Source organism: Myxocyprinus asiaticus, chromosome 16 (assembly GCF_019703515.2).
Source record: "Myxocyprinus asiaticus isolate MX2 ecotype Aquarium Trade chromosome 16, UBuf_Myxa_2, whole genome shotgun sequence".
NCBI lineage: Eukaryota > Metazoa > Chordata > Actinopteri > Cypriniformes > Catostomidae > Myxocyprinus > Myxocyprinus asiaticus.
The window spans coordinates 9,049,514-9,076,562 of NC_059359.1; the positions used below are offsets into that span (position 1 = coordinate 9,049,514).

General features: G+C 39.0%; 1 protein-coding gene across 1 annotated transcript; it reads right to left on the bottom strand.

Moving 5' to 3' along the window:
* Positions 1-8,126: 8,126 nt before the first annotated feature.
* Positions 8,127-19,490, bottom strand: LOC127454198 (mucin-3A-like). Its single transcript, XM_051721240.1, has 8 exons — positions 19,349-19,490; positions 18,781-18,962; positions 17,822-17,883; positions 17,545-17,684; positions 16,006-16,787; positions 15,343-15,483; positions 13,123-13,188; positions 8,127-13,037 (listed from the first exon to the last, which is right to left on the bottom strand). The coding sequence occupies exons 1-7, from the start codon at positions 19,410-19,412 to the stop codon at positions 13,132-13,134; spliced, it is 1,428 nt and encodes a 475-aa protein (XP_051577200.1). The 5' UTR covers positions 19,413-19,490; the 3' UTR covers positions 8,127-13,037; positions 13,123-13,131.
* Positions 19,491-27,049: the final 7,559 nt, after the last annotated feature.

Genomic DNA, 27,049 nt, shown 5'->3' on the forward strand with positions numbered 1-27,049 from the left:
TGCTTTATTAATGCCTACTTTCACTATTTCATAGCTTTTAAAGTCCTGCGTGGATTCTTATTTCAGTGTAGTTACAGTTTTCAGTGGCGAAAGAATTTAGATCATTAGTTCTGTACAGCAGTACCGCTGCTCTCTAAATGCAGAGTAGGCAGCCTAGTGCGTAGGGCACTAACTCCGGCCGCGGAACACTCGCTGTGTCTGAAACTGCCCCCCTATCCACTATATAGTGCTCTATTTCGAGTGTCCGCAATTTTGTAGGAGTGTCTGAATTCTGAGTGAGCCACTCGTTCCTTACTTTTGTTCACTCATTCTTACCCACAATGTACTCTAATTTCGAGTGTACATATGATGTACAGTTGTGCTCAAAAGTTTGCATACCCTTGGAGAATTGGTAATATATGTACCATTTTTAAAGAAAACATGAGTGAGCAGGCAAAACACATTTCTTTTATTTCTTATGGGATTCATATTCAACTGTAGGTTATAACAGAATGGCACAATCATAAAACAAAACATGGCAACAAAGAAAAAAATGAAATGACCCCTGTTCAAAAGTCTGCATACCCTTAGTTCTTAGTACTGTGTATTGCCCCCTTTAGCATCAATGACAGCGTGCAGTCTTTTATAAATGTTCTCTATGAGGCCCCAAATTCTTGCAGGTGGTATAGCTGCCCATTCGTCTTGGCAAAATGCCTCCAGGTCATGCAAAGTCTTTGGTTGTCTTGCATGAACCACACGTTTGAGATCTCCCCAGAGTGGCTCAATGATATTAAGGTCAGAAGACTGTGATGGCCACTCCAGAACCTTCACCTTTTTCTACTATAACCACTGGAGGGTCAACTTGGCCTTGTGCTTAGGGTCATTGTCATGCTGGAAAGTCTGCGCAGCTTTCGTGCAGAAGAATGCAAATTGTCTGCCAGTATTTTCTGATAACATGCTGCATTCAACTTGCCATCAATTTTCACAAGATTCCCCGTGCCTTTAGAGCTCACACACCTCCAAAACATCAGTGAGCCACCACCATGCTTCATAGTGGGGATGGTATTCTTTTCACTATAGGCCTTGTTGACCCCCTCCCAAACATAGCGCTTATGGTTGTGACCATAAAGCTCTATTTTAGTCTCGTCACTCCAAAGTGTGCCAGAAGCTGTGAGGCATGTCAAGGTGTTGTCGGGCATATTGTATCCGGGCTTTTTTGTGGCATTGGAGCAGTAAAGGCTTCTTTCTGGCAACTCGACCATGCAGCTCATTTTTGTTCAAGTATCGTTGTATTGTGCTCCTTGAAACAACCACACCGTCTTTTTCCAGAGCAGCCTGTATTTCTCCTGAGGTTACCTGTGGGTTTTTCTTTGTTTCCCGAACAATTCTTCTGGCAGTTGTGGCTGAAATCTTTCTTGGTCTACCTGACCTTGGCTTGGTATCAAGAGATCCCTGAATTTTCCACTTCTGAATAAGTGATTGAACAGTACTGACTGGCATTTTCAAGGCTTTGGATACATTTTTATATCCTTTTCCATCTTTATAAAGTTCCATTACCTTGTTACGCAGGTCTTTTGACAGTTCTTTTCTGCTCCCCATGGCTCAGTATCTAGCCTGCTCAGTGCATCCACGTGAGAGCTAACAAACTCATTGACTATTTATACACAGACACTAATTGCAATTTAAAAAGCCACAGGTGTGAGAAATTAGCCTTTAATTGCCATTTAAACATGTGTGTGTCACCTTGTGTGTCTGTAACAAGGCCAAACATTCAAGGGTATGTAAACTTTTGATCAGGGCCATTTGAGTGATTTCTGTTATCATTATGATTTAAAAAGGAGCCAAACAACTATGTGATAATAAATGGCTTCATATGATCACTATCCTTAATTTTTTGCATGATCAGTCATCTTTTCAAAATCAATGCCAAAATTGCACAATTTCTGCCAGGGTATGCAAACGTTTGAGCACAACTGTACATTCAGTGACGGTTAATTGCCCACAATCCACCACGGGGAAGACGTACGAGCTGGGAGTTTACTGCTTCCTTCACTCATGCAATGTTTTATTTCATGCTGAATGTAATAAATTACTTTTTGACAAATCATTACTTGATTAAAATAACATAATAACATACAGATACATTTTAAAAAGCACTAATATATTAAAAATGACAAACAGAATGAAGATTTATTGTATTAATATATTATCTAATAAGAATAACAAGTAAGGCCCAAGTATTTTAAAAGTGCATATGTGATGTTGTTTCTGCAACAGCCCCAGAGCTCCGACACTCGGTGTATACATCAGCGTCCGAATTCACTCACTCATTTCGTTCACTCACTGCTGAGATATAGTACACTAACTGCCCTTCACTATATAGGAATTAGTGAATGAGAGAATGATTTCGGACACAGCCACTCTCTTCGCCATACGATCGCCTCACGCCCGCACATCTCTCACGCGCACACCCCTCGCTGTGCACGCGCAGAAATTCTGTCTGTTTGTGCTCCAGTTGTCAATCACGTGAATGGCAGAGCAAAAGGCATTTACACTTAACTTGGATGTTTACATGGATTTATACAGTTAATCCACCCGAATTAGCTGCAATAGTTTCCAGTAAATGCGTAAATACTGCTCATGACATGCGGGACAAAGCGCACTGATATATTGCTGCACTGATTTAAAAATTTACACTTAAAAACTGATGTCATAAGAGCCCAGTTACATTATCACCCTGAAAATGACCATCACATTACACAGAAAAGCCTGTGTTAGCATTAGAGCCCAAACTTACCTTATCGTGCTGCCTTAAATTGAAGCTGAGAATTTAATCTTGAAATATCAGCTTGTCTTTGTGTTAAATGAAGGCATTGCATTACGAAACTATTCTTTTTTTCACTGTCAGAATCAGAATCAGATTTATTGCCAAGTATGCTTGCACATACAAGGAATTTGTCTTGGTGACAGGAGCTTCCAATATACAACAATACAAAAACAATACAAAAACAGCAGCAAGACATAGATAATAATAAAAAATTAAACTAATTATACACATACGTACAGACACACACATACATACATACACACATACACATGGGTAGTGCAAATCTAATACAATCTGTTATGTACAGTTGCAATTTTTTTTTTTTTTTTCAGAGGAATGAAATGGCAGAAGAGGTTGGATGTGTTGGATAAATGTAAGAAAGACTAAACTGTGTATTGCACATAGTTATTGCTCAGTGGGGCAATTTAACTGTTCAAGAGATGGATAGCTTGAGGGAAAAAACTGTTCCTGTGCCTGACGGTTCTGGTGCTCAGAGCTCTGAAGCGTCGGCCAGAAGGCAACAGTTCAAAAAGGTAGTGGGCAGAGTGAGTGGGGTCCAGAGTGATTTTTCCAGCCTTTTTCCTCACTCTGGAAGTGTATATTTCTTGAAGGGGGTGCAGGGGGCAACCAATAATCCTCTCAGCAGTCCGAACTGTCCTTTGGACTGTTGTGCGGAGCGAAGAAAGTGTTTCACTTTGAAGAGTTTGATGCTGCAGCATTGATGACTTTAGTGACAATCTGTGTCAGCGGCTCAGCGTGAGCAGCTGTGTGAATTTCAGCTCTCGTAAAAGTCCCATTCAGTAATATACACTCAATAAAATACACATTAACTAAAATTAAACCCAGTAATGTAATGACAGGAACGCTGGCCATTGTAACGAAGTAAAAGTAAAAACATTTCATTAGAAATGTACTTGAGTGAGAGTAAAAAGTACCCACTTTTAAACCTACTCTAAAAGTAATTTTTTTCAAAAAGTTACTCAAGTAAATGTAACAGAGTAAATGTAGCACATTACTAACCACCTCTGCCTGGGGGATATTATCAGGAATCGTGGAATAAGTTTCTACCGTTATGCCGACGATACCCAACTTTATATTTCTTCAAAACCTGATGAAATTCTCCAAATTAGCAGAGTGTATCAATGAAATCAAAAATTGGATGGCCAGAAATTTCCTTCTACTCAATTCCGACAAAACAGAGGTACAAATTATTGGACCAAAAACCTCTAAAAACAAGCCTGCTAAAATATCATTTGACTCTCGATGGATGTACTGTTACATCATCTTCAACAGCAAAGAACTTAGGTGTAATATTTTATACCAATCTGTCCTTTGAAAATCAAATTACCAATGTTTGTAGAACAGCATTCTTCCACCTAAGAAATATTGCTAAATTACGCCATATGCTCTCTGTTGCTGATGCCAATAAACATGACCTCAAGACTAGATTATTGTAATCCATTACTGGGAGGATGTCCAGCAAGATCAATAAATAAACTTCAGTTGGTTCAAGATGCAGCAGCCAGAGTGCTGACGAGAACCAAGAAATATGATCATATTAGCCCCATTTTATCGTCATTACCTGTTAAATTTCATATACATTTTAAAATTCTGTTAACTACGTTCAAAGCTTTGAATGGTCTAGCTCTGCTGTACGTAAGTGACCTTCTACCATGCTATATTCCATCACGTTCATTACGATCGCAAAATTCTGGCCTGTTAATAGTTCCTAGAATATCAAAATCCACAAAAAGAGGTAGATCCTTTTCATATTTGGCTCCTAAACTATGTAATAGTCTCCCTAACACTGTTCGAGATGCAGACACACTCACTCAGTTTAAGTCTAGACTAAAGACCCATCTATTTAGCCAGGCATACACCTAATTCATCCTTTAACTCACAATTAGGCTGCTTTAGTTAGGTCTGCCGGAACCAGAAACCAGAAACACTGACCATGATCTTTGCCTGTAGGCAGGGACTTAATTACCTCATCAAGCTCCTCCAAGGTTATCACAGAATCAAGAGCCCCCATGACAACTTTGCCATCGGATTGTTCAATTTTGCCTCACAAATTTGTAAGGCAAATTACATAACAGAAAATACTTTGTAAAACAAACCTCTGCCAATAGGCATCATAAACACACGTAACGTATAGATTCATTCACAGAACTGACTCAAAGATGTGTTCTTCCACAGAACAAAATTCCAGCCGCTATAAACCATTCAGCATCCTCAAACAGATGAACGGTGAACCGGTTGCTTATGAATGCAGCAGATGATGTAATCATTCCAATGTCCCGCAGAAAAACTCCGCAAATCAAACCCCAGCCAACAGGAGACATAAGAACAAAGAACGTGCAGATTCATCCACAAAACTGACCCAAAGCAGTGTTACTCCACAAAGCAAACTCCAGCCGTTAGGCGGAATCATCATAAACAGCAGCAAAACAGGAATCCCGGTTCCTCGGGTGAACAAGAGTCAAGTTCACTCAGAGGGCACGTGAAAAGAATACACCATGACTTACTTGAACCGCCAACTGTAAATAAGACATCCTTTGTGTGGGCATGTAAACATTTTGTGGTCATCCATAGTGTCTAATCTCAATCTGGCCAGGAACTTCAGTGCAGATGCGATCTTCCGTCAATGCAAAAGATTCTTTAAGGAAAAGTGTTATTCCAACAAACAGACTCCAGCCGCCAGGCGGAGTCAACTCAAAAAGAAACAAAAATTACGCTCAACTTCCTCCAACAGTAGAGTCAATGAACAGCGAGTCAATCCACTTACATGAGGAAAAACCCCAATGGTTTACTCACTCATAGACTGTATAAAAGACAGTGCTTGTTTCAGACACGTGAATACTTTGCGACTGTCCTTTGTCTCTATTCTCAGTCTGGCCCGAAACATCAGTGCAAAAATGACATTTCTTTGATGCAAGAGTTTCTTACACTCCTTGAATCGCTCACGTTTCTCTCTTGTCAAATTCGCAAAGTCTGGGAAAAAGAAAATACTGTGATTCTTCCAAGAAAGCCTCCCTTTGTTCCTCGCCTGGCGCAACACAAGATCTTTATCAGATGATCTCAGAAATTTGACCAAAATTGATCGGGGCCTGTTTCCCTCAGTAGATCTACCAGCCGGAATTCTGTGAGCTCACTCGATTTCCAGCCCGTGGCCCGTTATGTCGAGCAGACTCGGGAAGAGTTCATCCAAGAATTTCACCATATCTCTGCCCTCCTCATGCTCAGGAATTCTAACAATTTGGACGTTATTCCTGCGATTTGCTATTCTCAAGATCTTTTTCCAAGAACACATTCCAAATCAACTTTGGTCACGGGTGGATTAGCGGATAATTCCCTCTCCGATGACACAAGACAATCGATTCGTCTCTCAACATCCGTCACTCTTGTGACTAACTCAGAGAATTTTGTTTCCATCACCGTATTCGATCGACGTATAACAGCGAGATCCTCCAAGTCAGCAAGAATCCTCGTAAGCATCACTGTCATGTTGGACAGTTGACGCTGGATCTCCTCTCTCGTTGCACCAACCAAATCGAGTCCCCGGTCTGTAGGCCTGACGGGGCATTCATCCTGAGCACGTAAGTGTCTTTTAATGTCTCCAGAGCCTGAGGATTTTGACTTCTTTGCCGTATTTTACCATATTTGGCACTTCTGTCAGCCTTCGATTTGGCATTTCCTTCACCCAATTTGGGGGGTTATATATTTTGCACTTAATAATGGTTGTACTACAGCATATTATCCATTTCACCATTCATTTCATTCCTAAACCAATTCAAAGGCATTTAACCAGATACCACCAAAGGCTATCTGAGTGGCATCCTTTTTCCATAATTCAATATTTGGCAAATCTGCCCCAGCAATCAATAACCCCCAAATTTCTCTGCCCATTAAACACTCAGGCACCAGAATGCCTCTAACCATAGATATCTTAACAAAATGCTTAACCACCCTTTGCCTTGGTTACCATTCAGTAAACACAGCTTGCACGTTTGACGCTATGTTTATCCTAGCCTTTTTTGGCTTTCTGTGTTGGTCAGAAATCACTGTCAATACACAATTCGATCTCAACATTTATCCCACCTTCTCAGATCAAAAGCACCTCAAATCAGTACTCCTCCGATCTGGCATCCCGGCCAAATTTTATTCCAGTCATTCATTCCGTATCAGCACAGCAACCACATCTGTCCAAAAAGGTTTATCAAAACAACAAATTCAATCTCTCAGTCGTTGATCCTCAGACGCATATCACAGCTACATCAGATCCAATCTTTTCCACATCAGGAAAGCTCATCATTCACTAATCAGCTATTCCCCTTATCAGTACCACCTGTCTCTATCACTCATGTCACCTCCTGCCACCGTCTCGCTACATCCTTCGTGCACATGCGCGCTTGTGTACATGTACGTATGCGTATGTATTTCTTTGCGCGGGTGTTCATACGGATACGTGCATGTGTGTGTGTGTGCATGCGTGTGCGTTTATGCGTATGCATGTATGTATGTGTATGTGTGCATGCACATACACTGGCAGCCAAAAGTTTGGAATAATGTACAGATTTTGCTCTTATGGAAAGAAAATGGTACTTTTATTCAACAAAGTGGCATTCAGCTGATGACAGTGTATAGTCAGGACATTAATAACATGGAAAAATTACTATTACAATTTGAAAAACATGTTCAGAACTTCTTAAACTACTTCAAAGAGTTCTCATAACAAAATCCACCATGTGCAGCAATGACAGCTCTAGCTGTCAGTTTGTCCAGATACTCAGGTGATATTTCACCCCACGCTTCCTGTAGCACTTGCCATAGATGTGGCTGTCTTGTCGGGCACTTCTCACGCACCGTACAGTCTAGCTGATCCCACAAATACTCAATATGGTTAAGATCCATAACACACTTTTCCAATTATCTGTTGTCCAATGCCTGTTTCTTTGCCCACTCTAACCTTTTCTTTTTGTTTTTCTGTTTCAAAAGTGGCTTTTTCTTTGCAATTTTTCCCATAAGGCCTGCACCCCTGAGTCTTCTCTTTACTGTTGTACATGAAACTGGTGTTGAGCGGGTAGAATTCAATGAAGCTGTCAGCTGAGGACATGTGAGGCATCTACAGGTGCATCTCAATAAATTAGAATGTCGTGGAAAAGTTCATTTATTTCAGTAATTCAACTCGTGTATTAAATAAATTAAATGCACACAGACTGAAGTAGTTTAAGTCTTTGGTTCTTTTAATTGTGATGATTTTGGCTCACATTTAACAAAAACCCACCAATTCACTATCTCAAAAAATTAGAATATGGTGACATGCCAGTCAGCTAATCAACTCAAAACACCTGCAAAGGTTTCCTGAGCCTTCGAAATGGTCTCTCAGTTTGGTTCACTAGGCTACACAATCATGGGGAAGACTGCTGATCTGACAGTTGTCCAGAAGACAATCATTGACACCCTTCACAAGGAGGGTAAGCCACAAACATTCATTGCCAAAGAAGCTGGCTGTTCACAGAGTGCTGTATCCAAGCATGTTAACAGAAAGTTGAGTGGAAGGAAAAAGTGTTGAAGAAAAAGATGCACAACCAACCGAGAGAACCGCAGCCTTATGATTGTCCAGCAAAATCAATTCAAGAATTAGGGTGAACTTCACAAGGAATGGACTGAGGCTGGGGTCAAGGCATCAAGAGCCACCACACACAGACATGTCAAGGAATTTGGCTACAGTTGTCGTATTCCTCTTGTTAAGCCACTCCTGAACCACAGACAACGTCAGAGGCGTCTTACCTGGGCTAAGGAGAAGAAGAACTGGACTGTTGCCCAGTGTTCCAAAGTCCTCTTTTCAGAATAGAGCAAGTTTTGTATTTCATTTGGAAACCAAGGTCCTAGAGTCTGGAGGAAGGGTGGAGAAGCTCATAGCCCAAGTTGCTTGAAGTCCAGTGTTAAGTTTCCACAGTCTGTGATGATTTGGGGTGCAATGTCATCTGCTGGTGTTGGTCCATTGTGTTTTTTGAAAACCAAAGGCACTGCACCCGTTTACCAAGAAATTTTGGAGCACTTCATGCTTCTTTCTGCTGACCAGCTTTTTAAAGATGCTGATTTCATTTTCCAGCAGGATTTGGCACCTGCCCACACTGCCAAAAGCACCAAAAGTTGGTTAAATGACCATGGTGTTGGTGTGCTTGACTGGCCAGCAAACTCACCAGACCTGAACCCCATAGAGAATCTATGGGGTATTGTCAAGAGGAAAATGAGAAACAAGAGACCAAAAAATGCAGATGAGCTGAAGGCCACTGTCAAAGAAACCTGGGCTTCCATACCACCTCAGCAGTGCCACAAACTGATCACCTCCATGCCACGCCAAATTGAGGCAGTAATTAAAGCAAAAGGAGCCCCTACCAAGTATTGAGTACATATACAGTAAATGAACATACTTTCCAGAAGGCCAACAATTCACTAAAAATGTTTTTTTTATTGGTCTTATGATGTATTCTAATTTGTTGAGATAGAGAATTGGTGGGTTTTTGTTAAATGTGAGCCAAAATCATCACAATTAAAAGAACCAAAGACTTAAACTACTTCAGTCTGTGTGCATTGAATTTATTTAATACACGAGTTTCACAATTTGAGTTGAATTACTGAAATAAATGAACTTTTCCACGACATTCTAATTTATTGAGATGCACCTGTATTTCTCAAACTAGAGACTCTGATGTACTTATCCTCTTGTTTAGTTGTACATCTTGCCTTCCACATCTCTTTCTGTCCTTGTTTGAGCCAGTTGTCCTTTGTCTTTGAAGACTGTTGTGTACACTTTTGTATGAAATCTTCAGTTTTTTGGCAATTTCAAGAATTGTATGACCTTCATTCCTCAAAACAATGATTGACTGACAAGTTTCTTTTTTGCCATTTTTGACCTAATATTGACCTTAAGACATGCCAGTCTATTGCATACTGTGGCAACTCAAAAACAAACACAAAGACAATGTTAAGCTTCATTTAAATAGCTTTCAACTGTGTTTGATATAATGGCAAGTGATTTTCTAGTACCAAATTAGCAATTTAGTATGATTACTCAAGGATTAGGTGTTGAAGTGATGGCTGCTGTAAATGGGGCCTGTCTAGATTTGACCAAAAATGACTTTTTTCAAATAGTGATGGTGTTATTTTCTACATCAGTAATGTCCTGACTATACTTTGTGATCAGACGAATGCCACTTTGGTGAATTAAAGTAAACAGCAAAATCTGTACATTATTCCAAACTTTTGGCCGCCAGTTTATACAGTATATATATTTTAAACCAGGGTCCTCCCATTCGAATTGCAGTAAGAGCCCTCCCGTTTGAATGCAGCGTAGAGTCCACCCAAGTTCACATGTATAGCGGGCTCCCCCTTTCGAAGCGCTGAGTGGGCTTTTCCATTCAGATGCAGAGTGGACCCACGTTCGGATGCATGCTGGGCTTACCTGTTCGAATGGTGTGGGCCAAACAACTCTCTCTTTACGGCAGACTCCCATTCGAATCGCAGTGTGAGCCCTCCCTTTCGAATGCAGCGTGAGCCAACTCGTTCTCATTTTCCCCGTTCAGATGTCATGAGTCCATCCACTTTTATGCTTAATGAAGGTCTCATTTCGAATCACAGCGTAGCCCCTTTCGATCAAATGCCACGCAAGCTCATCCACGTTCTCGTATCTCAGGCTCCCTCTATCGAGGCAATGGAAGGGCCTTTCCATTTTGGATGCAGAGGGGACCCCTGTTCAAGTGCATGCTGGGCTTACCCATTTGAATGCCACGAGCTAAACCAATCTCTCTTTAGAGCAGTCTCCCTTTCGAATCGCAGTGTGAGCCATCCCTTTCGAACGCAGCGTGAGCCAACTTTTAATCTCACCTTTCCCGTTCAAGTTTACCTCTTCTATACAAGATTACATGAACATACAACTACTGAACAGCCTATTTGTTTTACTCACAAAGCAAGTTATAGATAAGTATATGTCTTTGACATATACTTATTTTTCGTATTTATACGAAAAATAAACAGGAAAATAAAATATCACAGACCATTACTTAAAGAAGGCGTTTTCTTTTTTTTTAAACGATCCTGCACATAATGTAATCAGATGCATAGATCATTAGATAATCCACACGAAGCAGAATGTGCACACAGCACATAATGTGTTATCTGGCTTAAAACACGTTAGCTTTCCTGGACTAGATGACTTAGTTGGAAACTATGTAGTATGTTGTTCAGTGTCATGGGACGCTAAACCAAATGTATTAGGATTCAGATAGCTGCAACCAGAGGTGGAAGTCATCCAAATATGGGCAGAGAGGACTGTTCACTCTAATTACATATGGCCACCAGGAGATGGCACCAAGTACATGACGCAGACACAGTGATCGCTCAAATGACACAAAATGGAACTGAATGAGATCTCCTTTCTCATGCCTGCATGCTTTGGAGAGAGAGCATACCTTTAGTCGTTTTATTTGCATGTGTAATTAGTTCTTATGTAGAATTATTATGTTTTATTTGTTTGGAGAGGCTTTTGGACATTTGGAGGCATTTTTGGACACTTGGATAAGTTATATTTGTAATGCTATAAGTTTTGATTTTTTTGTAGTATCAACACAAAATTTTACTTAGTAATAGGTGACATGATTTTTTTGGAGTTTCCTTATTTACACCCTGAGATATATAATGTAAAATCAGAAAAATAAGAAAAGAAAAGAACATTTTTAAAAGTTTAATATGATTTTTTTTAGCAGTTTCTTACTCCGAAAATGTATCATAATCTATATCATTAAAAAATGTGAAAAGTTTTCTTTACCAAAAATAGTTCAAAATTTGTTTTTATAAGCCTTTAATTTTGGGTATGCCACTAACACAGAAAATCTTTAAAAACTCCCTTGGAGCTTAAAGGGTTCAATCATTTTACACCTAAACAAATAAAAAGTACTTATACTTTATGTTGTTATTAGGCTATTACAACCACGTGAGATGAAGACTCCATTCATGTCAGTTGCCAAGAAAAAGCTGTTTTATTATACATATGGACATATTGAATTTTTGCATCTATAAATATTGTTGTATAGGTCAGCGAAACAAACAAATTTTACTTGGTGCACCTCTAACAAAACAGATAGAGCCTTCCTAACACAAATGAAGTCACAAGCTTTTTAAGATCATAACATACACAAATTCTATCAAGTTTGTCCAAATTTTTGACTTGAAGTGTATGTACATGTGTCAAGAGTTACAATCCTTCACGCTCCTTGTGTGTGGTTCTTAACAATGAAATGGAAAATTATATTTGCACAATGACTGAGCTGAAATGTGTTGTCTAGACTAGCATTTGGTGATAAAAAAAAAAAAGCATAATTTATTAAACTTTATCAATCCTGACAGAGTAATTGCACAAGTTTAGATAAATGTGTCATACAATTAAACAGTTCTATATTGTTTTAGCTGTTATGAAATCTAGCTCCAGCGTTGCTAAGTAAGGGTCAGATTGAATAGACGTCAAACCGTGAGGAAAAATAAAATATCTTCACAGATTACATTCTACCACAAAGAGATTATCAGAGCATTCTATCAGCCTCACTCTTTCTGTCAGATGTTTGTTCATATTGTTCAATACTCCATATTTTTCTTTCTCCACCAGGAACGTGTCTAGCACATTTTTTTTCCTCTTTGCTTTTAAGTGTAATTCAACCTGACATAACACAGAACTCCTGTTATGGCTGTGTTGTTCATTTAGTTTTGTTCCACACTGAGTTTGTCACCTGATAACTGATGCACTTAGGTAGTGTGTAGAAACATGAGCCACATATTTGTGCTCTTTCTCAGAGCTGTGTTCACCAGCGCAAGTCACTTTGGAGAAATGCGTTACAGAATGCATAAATGTAAATGTATTGTTTAGTGACTCATTTCAGCTCTGATTGTTGACTTAAATGACAACATTCCTCCACCGATTTCAGAAACTCATTTTAATTTGACTAAATCACTGTTAATATTCTTATAAGAAAAATGTATATAGTTACAAAGTACACTGAGGTCTTGTGCAAAGTTTAGGAAAATAAATTCTACATAAAAAGTGTATTTAATGGCAAAATCATATCCATCGATCCCTGTCCTGCAGCGCCGTGCTGGTTTCATGACAGTTTGTCTTCCAACTAAAGGTTTCCTCATGCCTCATTTTACAAGAGGGGTGAGGGCAGAGTCAGAGAATCTGAATGATGAAAATAAGTGAGCTTTAGTGTGTTTGTTACTGAAATGTGCCATTCTAACAGCTGCAGATATGTTTGTTACTATACCTGTGTCCTTCATTTGTTCACCACATACATCCCGGTCCGGTTTTTCGGAGGTTTTTCTCTGACATCCTGTTGATGCAGAGTCAGTTAACGTTAGTATACTATGACATATATGATTTACACATAGACAAGGAAAGATTAATGTCATTGTGTAACATGTGATGTGTTCCAGCTCTCTTATGAATAATCTTATTGTAGAGATTTCATTCTCTTTTTATCATTACTCTGAATTGTAGGCCTATTAACAGCTAGTAAATAAAAATGCCAATAAATAAATTCATTAAAATATTAACCCCCTAAAAAATTTGCTGCTCCGTTTCATTCTTCAGCAGACAGTAAATCACTCTGTACTCTGCTTTTGACCAAAACCTGCTGCTCAGATGAATTCAGCCCTGGAGTCCTCGGTGAGGGTTAGATTGAGAGTATAAGTCTTTCTCTCCAAGCTCTAGTTATTGTTTTAATGTAGGCAGGGCATTGTGAGCGGTGACGCTGTGGCTACTGGACAGTGGAGGAGATGCAGTTGGAGGCCTCACAGTCTCTGAACGGGAGTCGAGTTTCCCACGCTTCAGGTTTCCCAGTCAGAGCCGCACAAAGAGGAGCCTGTGCAGGTGGCTGGGATGCTGGAGTGCTTTGTAACAGTAGCCAATTTTCCCTAGTTCTGATCTGTGATTGTGATGTCTGTGTTTTACATGGACAGAGATGGTGGTGGTGGTGGTGAAGACTTGCAGAGCCCTCCTAAAAACCCCATCTTTTTCCTGCCAAAATGCAGCAGCAATTCAAATTCTTAAGTTAAAGGTGAAGTGTGTCATTTTTGTGATTTTGGAATACTTTCTTTTATCCCAGATTAATATGCAGAGACAACTATTGCATAAGAAAGCAATTTGTTGGTTTATTTCCCAGAAAATTCTTTGCTCTGTTTGTTTAGGCATCCCAACCTGCCTGACAAAGCAACACTGACACAACCAATGGTGTGAGCTTTGGGTGGGGCAGTCAGTTTTTCCGACAAATGGGAAATGGGGACACAATCTTTAAAACACTTTGACCCCGTTTCCACCTGGTATTAAGATGCGTTTGGGGTGATCCGATCACATGTGGTCAGCCCTAAATACAGGTCTAAACGGGGTCTAAAACGCTTTGTAATCGGATCACAAAAACCACATACGAATGTGGTCATAAACACATGTGACCGCATCACATTTGAGGTGGAAACACTAATCTGTCCTGTATGAGTCCCGGCATCAGTGAAGCACTGCCCCTCACCTGTCAATCAACCGCTGTGCTAAAACAAGAGTTTAAACTTTGCCGGTTACGAGCGGCTTTAAAAGGAAATAACCATCCGATCTGAAAATCTTAAAAAGCAGATACATACACAATCATGAGAACTTCACGGATCTTCTTAAGTGTGTCTGTTATCAAACACAGATGAGAAGCACGAACACCTGAAGGTCCTTTAATACAGGTAATACACTAAAATAACAGATAATTCTGCTTGACATGTTGCACTTGTCCTTAACTTAAATTTCAACCACATCTGGGAGAAACAGTGCGCCGTTTTTTTTGCGCTTTTCTGACTTTGTTGCGCTTTATTATCATGCAGTAACATACTGAAATAGTGATTGATGTAAGTCTTCATGAAACAGAGACCCTCCCCTCAAAATCCGAACACAAGTGATCACAGGAGACGCATTTAAGTGACCAGGTGTAAACAGTGATGTGTCTCGCCAGACCATATGTGATCGGATCACCCGAGACACATCGTAATACCAGGTGATAATGGGGCCTTTGAAATACCAACAGAGATCTTATATACTGAAATAACAACCTCCACGTTTTTACCACCTAACCCTAATTTTGAGAATAGGTTGAAATGCTGGATTCTTTTAAGCAAGTTTTTACATTACATTTGGTAAGTTTCTTTATAACTTAAGTTTATCAGTTTTTCCTAAGTCTTTTTTAATGATCTTTTTGGTTCCCAACCCTGTTCCTGGAGGCCCCCCAACATGGCACATTTTGTATATCTCCCTTTTCTGACACAACAATTTCAGGTTTTGGAGTCTCCACTATTGAACTGATGAGTTGAATCAGGTGTGTTTGATTAGGGAGATATCCAAAATGTGTAGTGTTGGGGGGCCTCCAGGAACAGGGTTGGGAACCACCCTAACCCTAGCCTAACCTGAACCTAACCCTAACCCTAACCTAACCCTCTTATAAAAAGTAACTCACCACTTGTTTGCCATTGGCCGTATCTAATGTGCTGTGCGTTGAGTACATGGATATATCTGGATTGAAGTACATGGGAGGGTTTAACTCATCAGGTTCATTAACGAAACCTCTTCGGATCGGCCTTTTGCACCTGAGCACCACCTGAGAGGAAGAGCATATCCGCATACAGTTATTTGACTTTATTATTTCAACAATTACACCATTTTCATTTAACAGTAATTGTCATATCACTTACAAAAAAGTGCCAAAATCATCATTGTAATGTTATGTTTTTGGACATGTGCCATGGTAATACTGTAATATTCTTTGAAGTACCTTGGAATGCTGTGTAAATAGCATTGTATATGAATATGGTTATCATTTAGTAACATGGAATATCCAAGTACAGTACTGTGTATATATATATATATATAGGCAATTGAGATTCGTCCTCCGCCACCCAGATTGAGGCGAGTCACTACGCCACCACGAGAACTTAGAGCGCATTGGGAATTGGGCATACCAAATTGGGGAGCAATTATTTTATTTTTTTACAAGTAAATATACTGTTGAACTTATATTTCACAAAGTACTTCACCCAATATTAGACCAAAGTACATTATTGCTACCTTATTTTAAAAAAAAAAACCCAATTACAGTCATCCTGCACACTCGATCACTCACCACAACGATGAGGAGGATGATGAGGAGGAAGAGACTGACAGCTGCCAATACTAAGAGGGCAATGCCCCAGCTAGGCACCCAAGCAGTGGCTGTGGTAGGTGACTGACTCACAACTGTGGTCTTTGGAGGTTGTATTGTTGTAAATGGAGTGGACCTGATTGTAGAGTTCATATCAGATGTGCTGTGGATAGAGGGAAGGGTGCTGCTGGGTGCAGTGGTGGTGCCATTGGGAGATTCAGCAGTAGTGCTGTTGGGGGCTGTAATGGTGGTTCCATTGGAGGCTTCAGTGGTGGTACTGTTGAAGGCTGCAGTGGTGGTGCCATTTGGAGCTGCAGTCATGGTTCCATTGAAGGCTGCAGTGGTGGTATCATTGGGGGCTGCAATGGTGGTGCCATTTTGGGCTGCAGTGATGGTGCTATTGAAGGCTTCAGTGGTGTTTTCATTGGGGGCTGCAAAGAAGGAGCTTGTATTGCTCATGTTTGGGTGCATTGTGGTGTTGTTAAGGTGTGTGGAGGTGGGGCTTTGAGAAATGGAGGAGAGAGAATGTGTGGTGTTTCCGACATCAGCACTGGAGCCCAACAGGAAGGAGTTGGTCATGCTGGGGGAGTGTGTGGTTGGATCGCGGCTGGCGAGGGATGGAGTGTCTGTTCTGATGTCAGGAGTGGAAGTAAGGGGCGTGGCCATGGAAAGCGTGGTCAAAAGGGGTTTTTCTGTGTGTGGTGTTGATGGTGGTCTGCTAGTGGGCCCCTGTTCTTCAAATGGTTCTTGAGCTGGTAGTTCATCTGTGAGTGAGAAGGTAGTGAGTTTAGATGAACTGATGATAATGTGTTTTTTTTTTCCACTAAGTAAGTAAATGTCTAAGATGATAATTTCTTTGTCAAGGTTAAGCGTGTAATTTCTGTGCCACTAGCACCACCAAAAGGATTTTCATGCACAACTTGGCCCTACATAGCAACATTGGCTCTACCAATGGCATGAGAATGGGGTGGGACAATCTGTTTGTCCAAACATGAGAGACAAGGAGGGTTGTCTTTGATGCCACTAGTGGCGCTGAAATTACACACTTCACCTTTAACTTTTAAATCTGAAGTGTGTAATTTGTGTTAAATACTTTCTCATATCCCAGCTTAATATGCAGAGACAACTATAAGTAAGCCATTCGTAGGCTGATTTCCTTGAAAACTGTAAACATTATGTCTCTGTGGCGCTATAAAAATCCTCTCTTTGTTTTGAGCGACCCATCCACCCTGACAAAACAACATTGACTCAACCACTGATATGACTTTAGGGCGGGACTATCTTTTTGTTCGATCAACAGCAGACGAGGGTGAATTTGTAAAGCAAAATTGAACTTTGAAAACTTTGAAAACCATGTTTATTTTTGCTATTCCGTTCGGTGGCGCTAGTGGCGCAGATATGACACACTTCAGCTTTAACCCTACATGTAAAATCAAGTCACACACCAGTCACGTACTGGTTTGTTTAATAACAATAAGAACTACAGATCTGAAATCAACAATTGTTTTGCTGTTATTTTACTTTCAACGAAGCCAAGGTCAATCTCTAGTGTTGGCGATGGAATTTGTTTGTACGCATACAAATAGATGCTTCTCACGAGGACTGGATTGAGCATGGCAGTCCCAAACAGCAATCGAGAGCTGGCGATCACAGACCCAATACTACAAGAGAAGAAATCATAAGATCAGACAGGAGTAAACCCTTGTGAAGAGTGTCATGTTAGAGTTGGATTATACAAAGTATGAAATACTTGAAATCCATGAATGTAAATCTGAGTTTATGAGAGCTGATTTCAAACCTGAAGGTCATCTCATTTATCCCCAGATATGTCAAAGGAGTGGGTTCATAAATATCATAGAACTAGAAAAGAGAAAATACAACAGGCTCAACATTCCTATCATATAAGATGGTTTCTTAAAAATGCAACACCCTAATACAGTGGTATTCCATGATGTATACTGTAAAAAGTGGTACAGTGTAATTGATCTAACCCTTTAAGGGATAGTTCACCCAAAAATTTAAATTCTCTCATCATTGACTTAACCTCATTCCATCCCAGATGTGAATGACTTTCTTTCTTCAGCTGAACACAATCAAAGATTTTTAGAAGAATGTCTCAGTTCTGTTGGTCCATAAAATGCAAGTGAATGTGACCAAACTTTTAAGCTCCAAAAGCACATAAAGGCACCATAAAAGTAATCCATAAGAGTCCAGTGGTTAAATCCATATCTTCAGAAGCGATATGATAGGTGTGGGTGAGAGACAGATCAATATTTAAGTCCTTTTTTACTGTAAATCTCCACTTCGACATTCTTCTTGTTTTATTTTTGGTGATTCACTGGGCTAGTAAAAAAGGACTTAAACATTTATCTTTTTCTCACACCTATCGTATCACTTCTATAACAATGGATTTAACCACTGGAGTCATATGGATTACTTTAATGCTGCCTTTATGTGCTTTTTTGACATTCAAAGTTCTGGCCAAAATTCATATATATTGTATGGACCTACAGAGCTGAGATATACATCTAAAAATCTTCGTTTGTGTTCAGCAGAAGAAAAAAGTCACACATCTGGGATGGAATGAGATTGAGTTAGATGAGAAAATTCTCATTTTTGAGTGAACTATTCCTATAAAAAATTACTTTCATTGGTGTAACATAATGTAGCCAGGTTCACTGAGTTGTGTTAAATTCTATTTGTGACTGAAATAAAACCAGTTTATTTAGATTAGACTTATTTCAAAGAGACCCTTACCAGTTCCTCTACCTCTCGCCTCAATGTTATATACTCTACTGCTTGCTGGTCAGCCAGTGAGTCATTGTAAATCCGGTTAGTGATTCTGAGGTCCATGATAACTGCAGTTAAAGGGTGTGGAGTCATGGCATCTGTGCTTTGATTGGGGAACCCCATCACAGAGATATCGACCGAGTTCACGCCTGAATCAGATTTTGATAGATTGTTAACGTAACATTTTAATTCAGAGTTAAGTTACTTTGAATCAAAATCAGGCACTTTCAGAATTGTTTGGTTAGGCTGTGTGAATTTATTACTGTTTATTACTGTTTCATTGTCAAGTATTGTGTAAACCACACGATGGTATACAAGATATTGCTATTATATTCAATATACTGATTGTGCCAGAATATTTAGGTTGCAACAAACTGGGATTCATTCACTCTAAGAGACAATAAACAACAACAACAACAACAAGCATCAATGCAGTAGTCTCTTATGGAAAATAAACATGCTATTTTTAATTAGTGTTGAGGCATGTATAACATTAATTCTAAACAAATTCACCTGTATTAAGTATGTTACTTACCTATAAAAACCAAGAGCCAACAAACAACTAAGGTGGCAGAGGCTGTTGGTATAAATTTCATCATCTTTGAAGAGAAGTAATCCTTCAGTGTGCGATCTCTGCCATCAACTAATGCTCTGGAGAAAATGCCTCTTTATCAAAGTGAACAGTCATTTTATTGTTTAAGCACCTGAGCAGGTACTGCACAGAGGGGGGCGGAGCTCTTGGGCCTCATTTTCTCTATTGTTTATTTCTAAAGGAGAGACAAAGATGATACCTTTTATAAACCACCCCGTAGGCAAAAAATAAATAAATAAAAAAATGGGATCTATTTAATATCTAATTTGAAGTCTCCTGCTTCTCAGATTTGTCTGCTGAGAAAAAGACCTGAGGAACCTAGACAATGTCTCATACTGCACAATGTCTCACACTCTATCTTGGTACCAAGATACCAAGTCAAAATCAAATATTCATAATATTCATAAATATTCATAATCAAATATATTAACTCAAAAATATTTTTCTTAAATTCATCCAAGACCAAATAATCAGAATTAGTTACATTTTATAGCTCTATAATCTTTTATTTCCCCTAAAATTTTGAGACAAAGCTGATACTTAAATTAAACATAACACATATATTTTTTCTTATACAGATATTCTTATATAAAAAAGTCTATGATAAGGACCTGACAACTTTCAAAAGTGTTGATCTAAATGAGTTCTGTAGATATTCCTTAATGCCTGTGGATTATGAATCTGGTACGGTTTGAAGAGAGTGATGGATTTATGAGAGAATATGAAAAGCATAAACAGAATGAACACCATAACACAAGAATCTGTGTGATACTGTACATTCTCAGGGGTTTAGTGGTCCAAATGTGTTTCTTGCTCTGCAGCGCCTATTACAGGCTGAAAGCTGACCTTTGTTCTGGTACACAGGGATATCATTTACTATCAGATTTGCAACATCATGCTATTTTAAATCCCTGTGAGCATGATATTAGTTGATTAATGTGATGTTTCACTGACACATTAGCTTTCAGATTTTGCTCTACTTTAATGAAGCATCTGCATTTTTTTTTCCTTTTACTTCCTGTGTCTCATCTATGTGAATTCCTATACTAGTAAAATTATACATTTTTTCATACCCTTTAACGATTTCAAAATGTCCTGATTTTATTTAATAATATTGGTACAAAGATAATTTACAGAAAACCAATGCTTTAAAATATAGAGAGTGAATTATTCCTAATAAATTGCACCAAAAAGTAAGAAATAAAGTACGTTTTGTTCCAAACAGCATAATGGTGGGTCTGGGTCCCAAAAGACTATTGCTTCCTTGTTTAAAGTCCCTCTCCTACTGTCTTGGCTTGAACATTTATGGTCATTATTTCTCACAATAAATGTCACATCTCACCTTTGCTCCAGCTAAAATGAACCTGTAGGATGACATCAGCAGTGACATCAGCGGTGAGGTTAGCCAACATGGCTGTGTGTTTTCTCTAGCTGCAGCAGGTGGCATCTCTCTCCTCCTGATAATTTTAACAGCCATAACTAAATCTGTCTGTCACAGGAGATGAACTGTATGCTATCATCTTTCTTAAAGGTGCACTCAGTAATTCTAATCCAATACACTTTTTGTCAAATTCAGCAAAAATCTCCTCACAGTCTGCTAGCTGACCATTCTGTGGATGGGCTGAAAAAAAAAAAAATCTAGTATTTGTACGCAGCCCTGGCTCTGTAAATGGGACAAAAACAAAGTGGAACAGACTGATCCACACAACACTACTCCAGCCAATCAGCAACAGGGGGTGGTTCTTGCACGTGCACAGGATGGGGGGTGGGGGCAGAGCATGAGGGAAATTGATTAGAAGAGCGATGGCAAATCTGGCTGATTTGAACTTTCTAAACCCCAGGGAGGACTGAGAAATGGCTGAGAAACAGACCAAGAGAAAAAGGCCAGACGAACATAAACTAAAAAAGACAGATTATGATAAGTCGAGGGCTAGGAGCCGCATCAACATCGGTGAGGCTTTTCAGCAGTGGAGAGACCTCAGAGAGGTAAAAGGCTTGAAGACGGATGCAGAAGTTGCTCTTTTTCTTCTCGATAGGTGGGAAACATACATTTTGCTATGTTTCACAGAACCCATATATGCTGTTGTTGTGATGTTAGATTTAGTAGCAGGAGAGATGTGAATGTCTGGAGCTGGTGTGTGTAAAACCGTTTCGCGTGCATGAATTTGGGGGGCGGAGCTTCCAAAGGAGCACTGAAGGGAGGGGTGTGTTTGTTTTTGCAGTTGAGTTTGAATATCCAAAGTGTTTCTCAGGAATCGCTTAGTGCACCTTTAAATACTCATTCAGATAGATAAGACCGAAACTCTTTTATTTTCCACCAGTCTAAATCAAGAGTTAGATCTGAAGCATTTTGAACTAAGAGGGATAGTTCATTCAAACAATACAATTCGGTCATTTACTCACCAAACTCGAAAGCAGGGCCATAGCTAATGGGGTGAAAGGTGGTAATGATTCTAGGGACCCATATCCAAGAGGGCACACAACTCATTTTTAACTATATTTTTTTTTTATACGAAAGGGGCCCAGACTAATATAAAGTCACGGGGCCGAAAGTTCCTTGCTATGGCCCTGCCAAGGACTTTATTTCTTCCGTGAAACACAGTAGTTAATTGGTAAAATGTTAGCCTGGCATCTTTTTTACATACAATGCCTCAGAATAAAGTTATACAGGTTTGGAACAAAAATGACCAAATTTTCATTTTTGGGGTGAACTCACTTTTTAAGATGAGCCATTAGAGTAAAAAAACATTATTGTGGAACATTTGTCTAAAATGGTTCTAAAAAAATATCCATCAAATTCAATAAAATATTTTAAATCCTTTGATGTTTTTTCCTCTACATACTGATGTAAGAACTCTTCCCTTCAGGTCAGTGATGTCTTATTGAGGTTTGAGTGTTTGTGTCTGAAAGTTAGTTTGCTAAACGCCTCATTCAGTTTTTCCACAGGGTTTCACTGAAGTACATTATGCTACCCTCAGGTTTGGTTCAGTGGTAGGTCACCTTACCACACAGTCTGAAACATCTTTCTGTGTCTTACTGAAAACTTACTAAAAACTTCTAAGGATTTCATGGAAGCTGACATGTGTTGCTTTTATTAATTAAACATTATGTTAAATGAATAAAGTAAAATACATTTGACATAAAAGGAATAGTTAACCCAAAAATGAAAATTTATAATTTACTTGCCCTCCCATTCGTCGTTCAACACATATGGCTCTCTTTCATCTGTGGAACATGGAAGAAGATGTTAGGCAGAATATCAAGGCTGTTCTTTTCCATGGAATCAAAGTGAATGGGGACCGTGACTGTCAAAAAGGACAACAAAACACCATAAAAGTTGTCCATAAGACCTGTGTGCTATATTTCAAATGTTCTGAAGCCAATATGATGACTTTATATGAGGAACAGACTGAAATTTAAGTCATTATTCACTGAAAATCATTCTTTACATCTGTGGCCACCATTCATTGCCATTATATTGAAAAGAGTAGCATTGGGTAAAATAACATTTTGTATTACATGGAAGAAAGACTGTAATACATGTTTGGAAAGACATGAGGGTGAATACATTATCACAGAAATGTATATATACCCTATATCCCCCTAAATTAAAATAGCTAAATCGCCGTTTTTGTGTATTTCCCAATCTTTGTGCTTGACATTTTTACAAACATTGTAGTGGTAAGAGTTGTTATCTGGTGCTTTTAAATATTTACCCCACCTACAAAGAGCATGCTCTACTCCAGAGAACTCTACAGATTCTACTGTGCATCATTTGTTTCACTTTTTGGTATTTGTCCTCTTTGAAACTCAATTCAAAAGGAGAACACACAAAGTGGTTACACATGCAATTTATTTAGGCAATAAATTGAGAAAATGTGCTACACAAAGAGAGATGAGGTTTTGAAAGTTTGCTGTACTAACTTTGAGTTCACACAAGGGGACCGGATGGGTGCTCGTGTCCTGAACAGGAATGTGCTGGACTCTCTCTGTGTCGTGGGACTCTGGAGATGATGTCATCATGTGTGCTTGTAGTTTTACCTCATGAATTCATGGCAGCTGCTTGTGATGGAGAGTTGCAAAACATGCAGCCGATTGTCTATGCACCCAAGATATTTAACCCCTCTCTCCTCACCAACACAGATACACACACACCTACAGTAAATATGAGCTTATTTAGAAAATATGTTTTACATAAAGACAAGTTGGAGTTCTGCTGCTGCACTGCTGGAGGCTTGTGTTCTGCCAAATAGTGCTGTCCTGACAAAGCCAACATACTGTTATTATACAAACTTGGGTTGGGCTGTTTTCAAAAGAGGTCCGAATTTCCGACTCTTTTTCTTAACTCCTCCAAGAGCTTTCAAGATGCATCCACCAGACTCTCTGCACAGTGTTTCAGCCTGTTCGAACTGATCTACTGTTTTCCCATATCTGAAAATGAAAATTCATGTAAACCTTCAACATTTCTGCCTCTAACTCTTACTATACTCCTAGTATTCTGACAAAAGTGCAATTTCTTTTTTAATCTATTGTACGTTTTATCGAATCTAATGATCAAAAATCCCATATCTATCTATCTATCTATCCATCCGTCCATCCATTCATCAATCTGTCTGTCCGTCCATCCATCCGTCCATCTGTCTATCCATCCACCCATCAATATATCTATCCATCCATCCACCATCCACCCCCACCCATCAATCAATCAATCAATCTATCTATCTATCTATCTATCTATCTATCTATCTATCTGTCTGTCAATATATCCATCCATCAATCCATACATACATATATATATATATATATATATATATATATATATATATATATATATATATATATATATATATTTAGTCTATATAGATATTTACTGTAAGTAGGGTACAACGGGGCAAAAGGCTCCTTTGATTTTATATTCTCCTAAAACACTTAATAGCATCAAAAACTACCTCAGTACTTTCATAAACACCTGTTTTTCACTATGATCTGCAATTTTTTCTTCTACCATGAGATCATTGCGTAATGGTTGATTTTGAGGCAATTTTATCTAATATTTAATATTTTTATAAATGTTGTACATTTATGTTGCTAAGGAATATCCTGGAAATGATCACATTAATTTTGAGACAAAATACTTATTTGTCATTTTCAGTTTAAAAAAATTTAATAACTGTCCAATAAGTGAAAGGATAGTATTTGGGGTAAAAAGCTCCCCTGTTGCAGGGGTTAAAGGCCCCTATTAAACTCATTGTTTTTCTTAAGTGGGGTGAATAGATTTGATATGAAAAATGTTCATAGTGGGCTCACATTGACTGGTCCAATCACAATGGAGATTAATTTGTTCACAGAATATTAAGATGTAATGAAATGTCAAATGTGATTAAAATGAACAAGAAATTATGCACTCTTTTCTGAAGTGGTTATTTTGAGTAAGCATTATCTTAATTTGTTACTAAAAAGTATCTATTGTCTCAAATGTATTTGCATAAGTTGACAAATTGTGAACTATAACTTTTGCGTATGTTCGTATGTTCACTATATCACTATAACCCCCCTAGGGGCCTTTTACACCAAGTGAGAGAGCCTTTTACCCCAGGTGAGGGGTAAAAGGCTCCCTTACCACCTTTATATATGTATATATATATATATATATATATATATATATATATATATATATATATATATATATACACACTATATTGCCAAAAGTATTCGCTCACCCATCCAAATAATTGAATTCAGGTGTTCCAATCACTTCCATGGCCACAGGTGTATAAAATGAAGCACCTAGGCATGCAGACTGCTTCTACAAACATTTGTGAAAGAACTGGCCGCTCTCAGGAGCTCAGTGAATTCCAGCATGGTACTGTGATAGGATGCCACCTGTGCAACAAGTCCAGTTGTGAAATTTCCTCGCTACTAAATATTCCACAGTCAACTGTCAGTGGTATTATAACAAAGTGGAAGCGATTGGGAATGACAGCAACTCAGCCACGAAGTGGTAGACCACGTAAAATGACAGAGCGGGGTCAGCGGATGCTGAGGCGCATAGTGCACAGAGGTTGCCAACTTTCTGCAGAGTCAATCGCTACAGACCTCCAAAGTTCATGTGGCCTTCAGATTAGCTCAAGAACAGTGCATAGAGAGCTTCATGGAATGGGTTTCCATAGCCGAGCAGCTGCATCCAAGCCATACATCACCAAGTGCAATGCAAAGCGTCGGATGCAGTGGTGTAAAGCACGCCGCCACTGGACTCTAGAGTAGTGGAGACGCGTTCTCTGGAGTGACGAATCACGCTTCTCCATCTGGCAATCTGATGGAGGAGTCTGAGTTTGGCGGTTGCCAGGAGAATGGTACTTGTCTGACTGCATTGTGCCAACTGTGAAGTTTGGTGGAGGGGGGATTATGGTGTGGGGTTGTTTTTCAGGAGCTGGGCTTGGCCCCTTAGTTCCAGTGAAAGGAACTCTGAATGCTTCAGCATACCAAGAGATTTTGGACAATTCCATGCTCCCAACTTTGTGGGAACAGTTTGGGGATGGCCCCTTCCTGTTCCAACATGACTGCGCACCAGTGCACAAAGCAAGGTCCATAAAGACATGGATGAACGAGTTTGGTGTGGAAGAACTTGACTGGCCTGCACAGAGTCCTGACCTCAACCCAACAGAGCACCTTTGGGATGAATTAGAGCGAAGACTGCGAGCCAGGCCTTCTCGTCCAACATCAGTGTCTGACCTCACAAATGCGCTTCTGGAAGAATGGTCAAAAATTCCCATAAACACACTCCTAAACCTTGTGGAAAGCCTTCCCAGAAGAGTTGAAGCTGTTATAGCTGCAAAGGGTGGGCCGACATTATATTAAACCCTATGGATTAAGAATGGGATGTCACTTAACTTCATATGCGTCTAAAGGCAGATGAGCGAATACTTTTGGCAATATAGTGTATATATATATATATATATATATAAACTAATTGTATTCAAAACAACCTTCTGTTGTTATTGTTATTATTTTTTTTCACTCATATTATGTTGCTCCTTCAATATTCAATAAAAATAAACATATTTCTTAAATCTTGAGACACTTTGTGAAAAGAAAAAAGTAAATTTTCCTTAAGGTGGGAATTTAGCCCCGTTGTACCCTATTCAAAAAACATAAAGACTATAACCTTAACATTTTAAGACTTCTGAAAACTTTTTTGTTGTTGTTGTAAACTTTCAGGCAAGGCTGTGTCAGTGATTGTATTTTGGCATAAATATGGTTACCATGATACTTTTCTTTAAGGGTTGCAATATACCAATCTGCTACAAATGATAAAATGCATAATGCCCATTTTTCACAATATCACTAGTTTGTGTGTGTGTGTGTGTGTGTGTGTGTGTTTAGACATAAAACCATCTAAACAAGGTTTGATGCAATTTCCATTGTGAAAGACTCTAGGGCAGGCTATGTATACAAAACTGAATATATGAAAAACTCTTAGTTTTAAGGGCTGTGTTCTGAAAAACAGTTTGTTTCCCTTGCAATTATTTTAAATAAGAATCATATATCTAAATAATTTAAAACAATTATGAGAGCGCTATGAATTTATTAGATTATTTTACACAAAGTTGTTGGTGCAGCATCAGTTCCGGGTCAGAGGTGTTT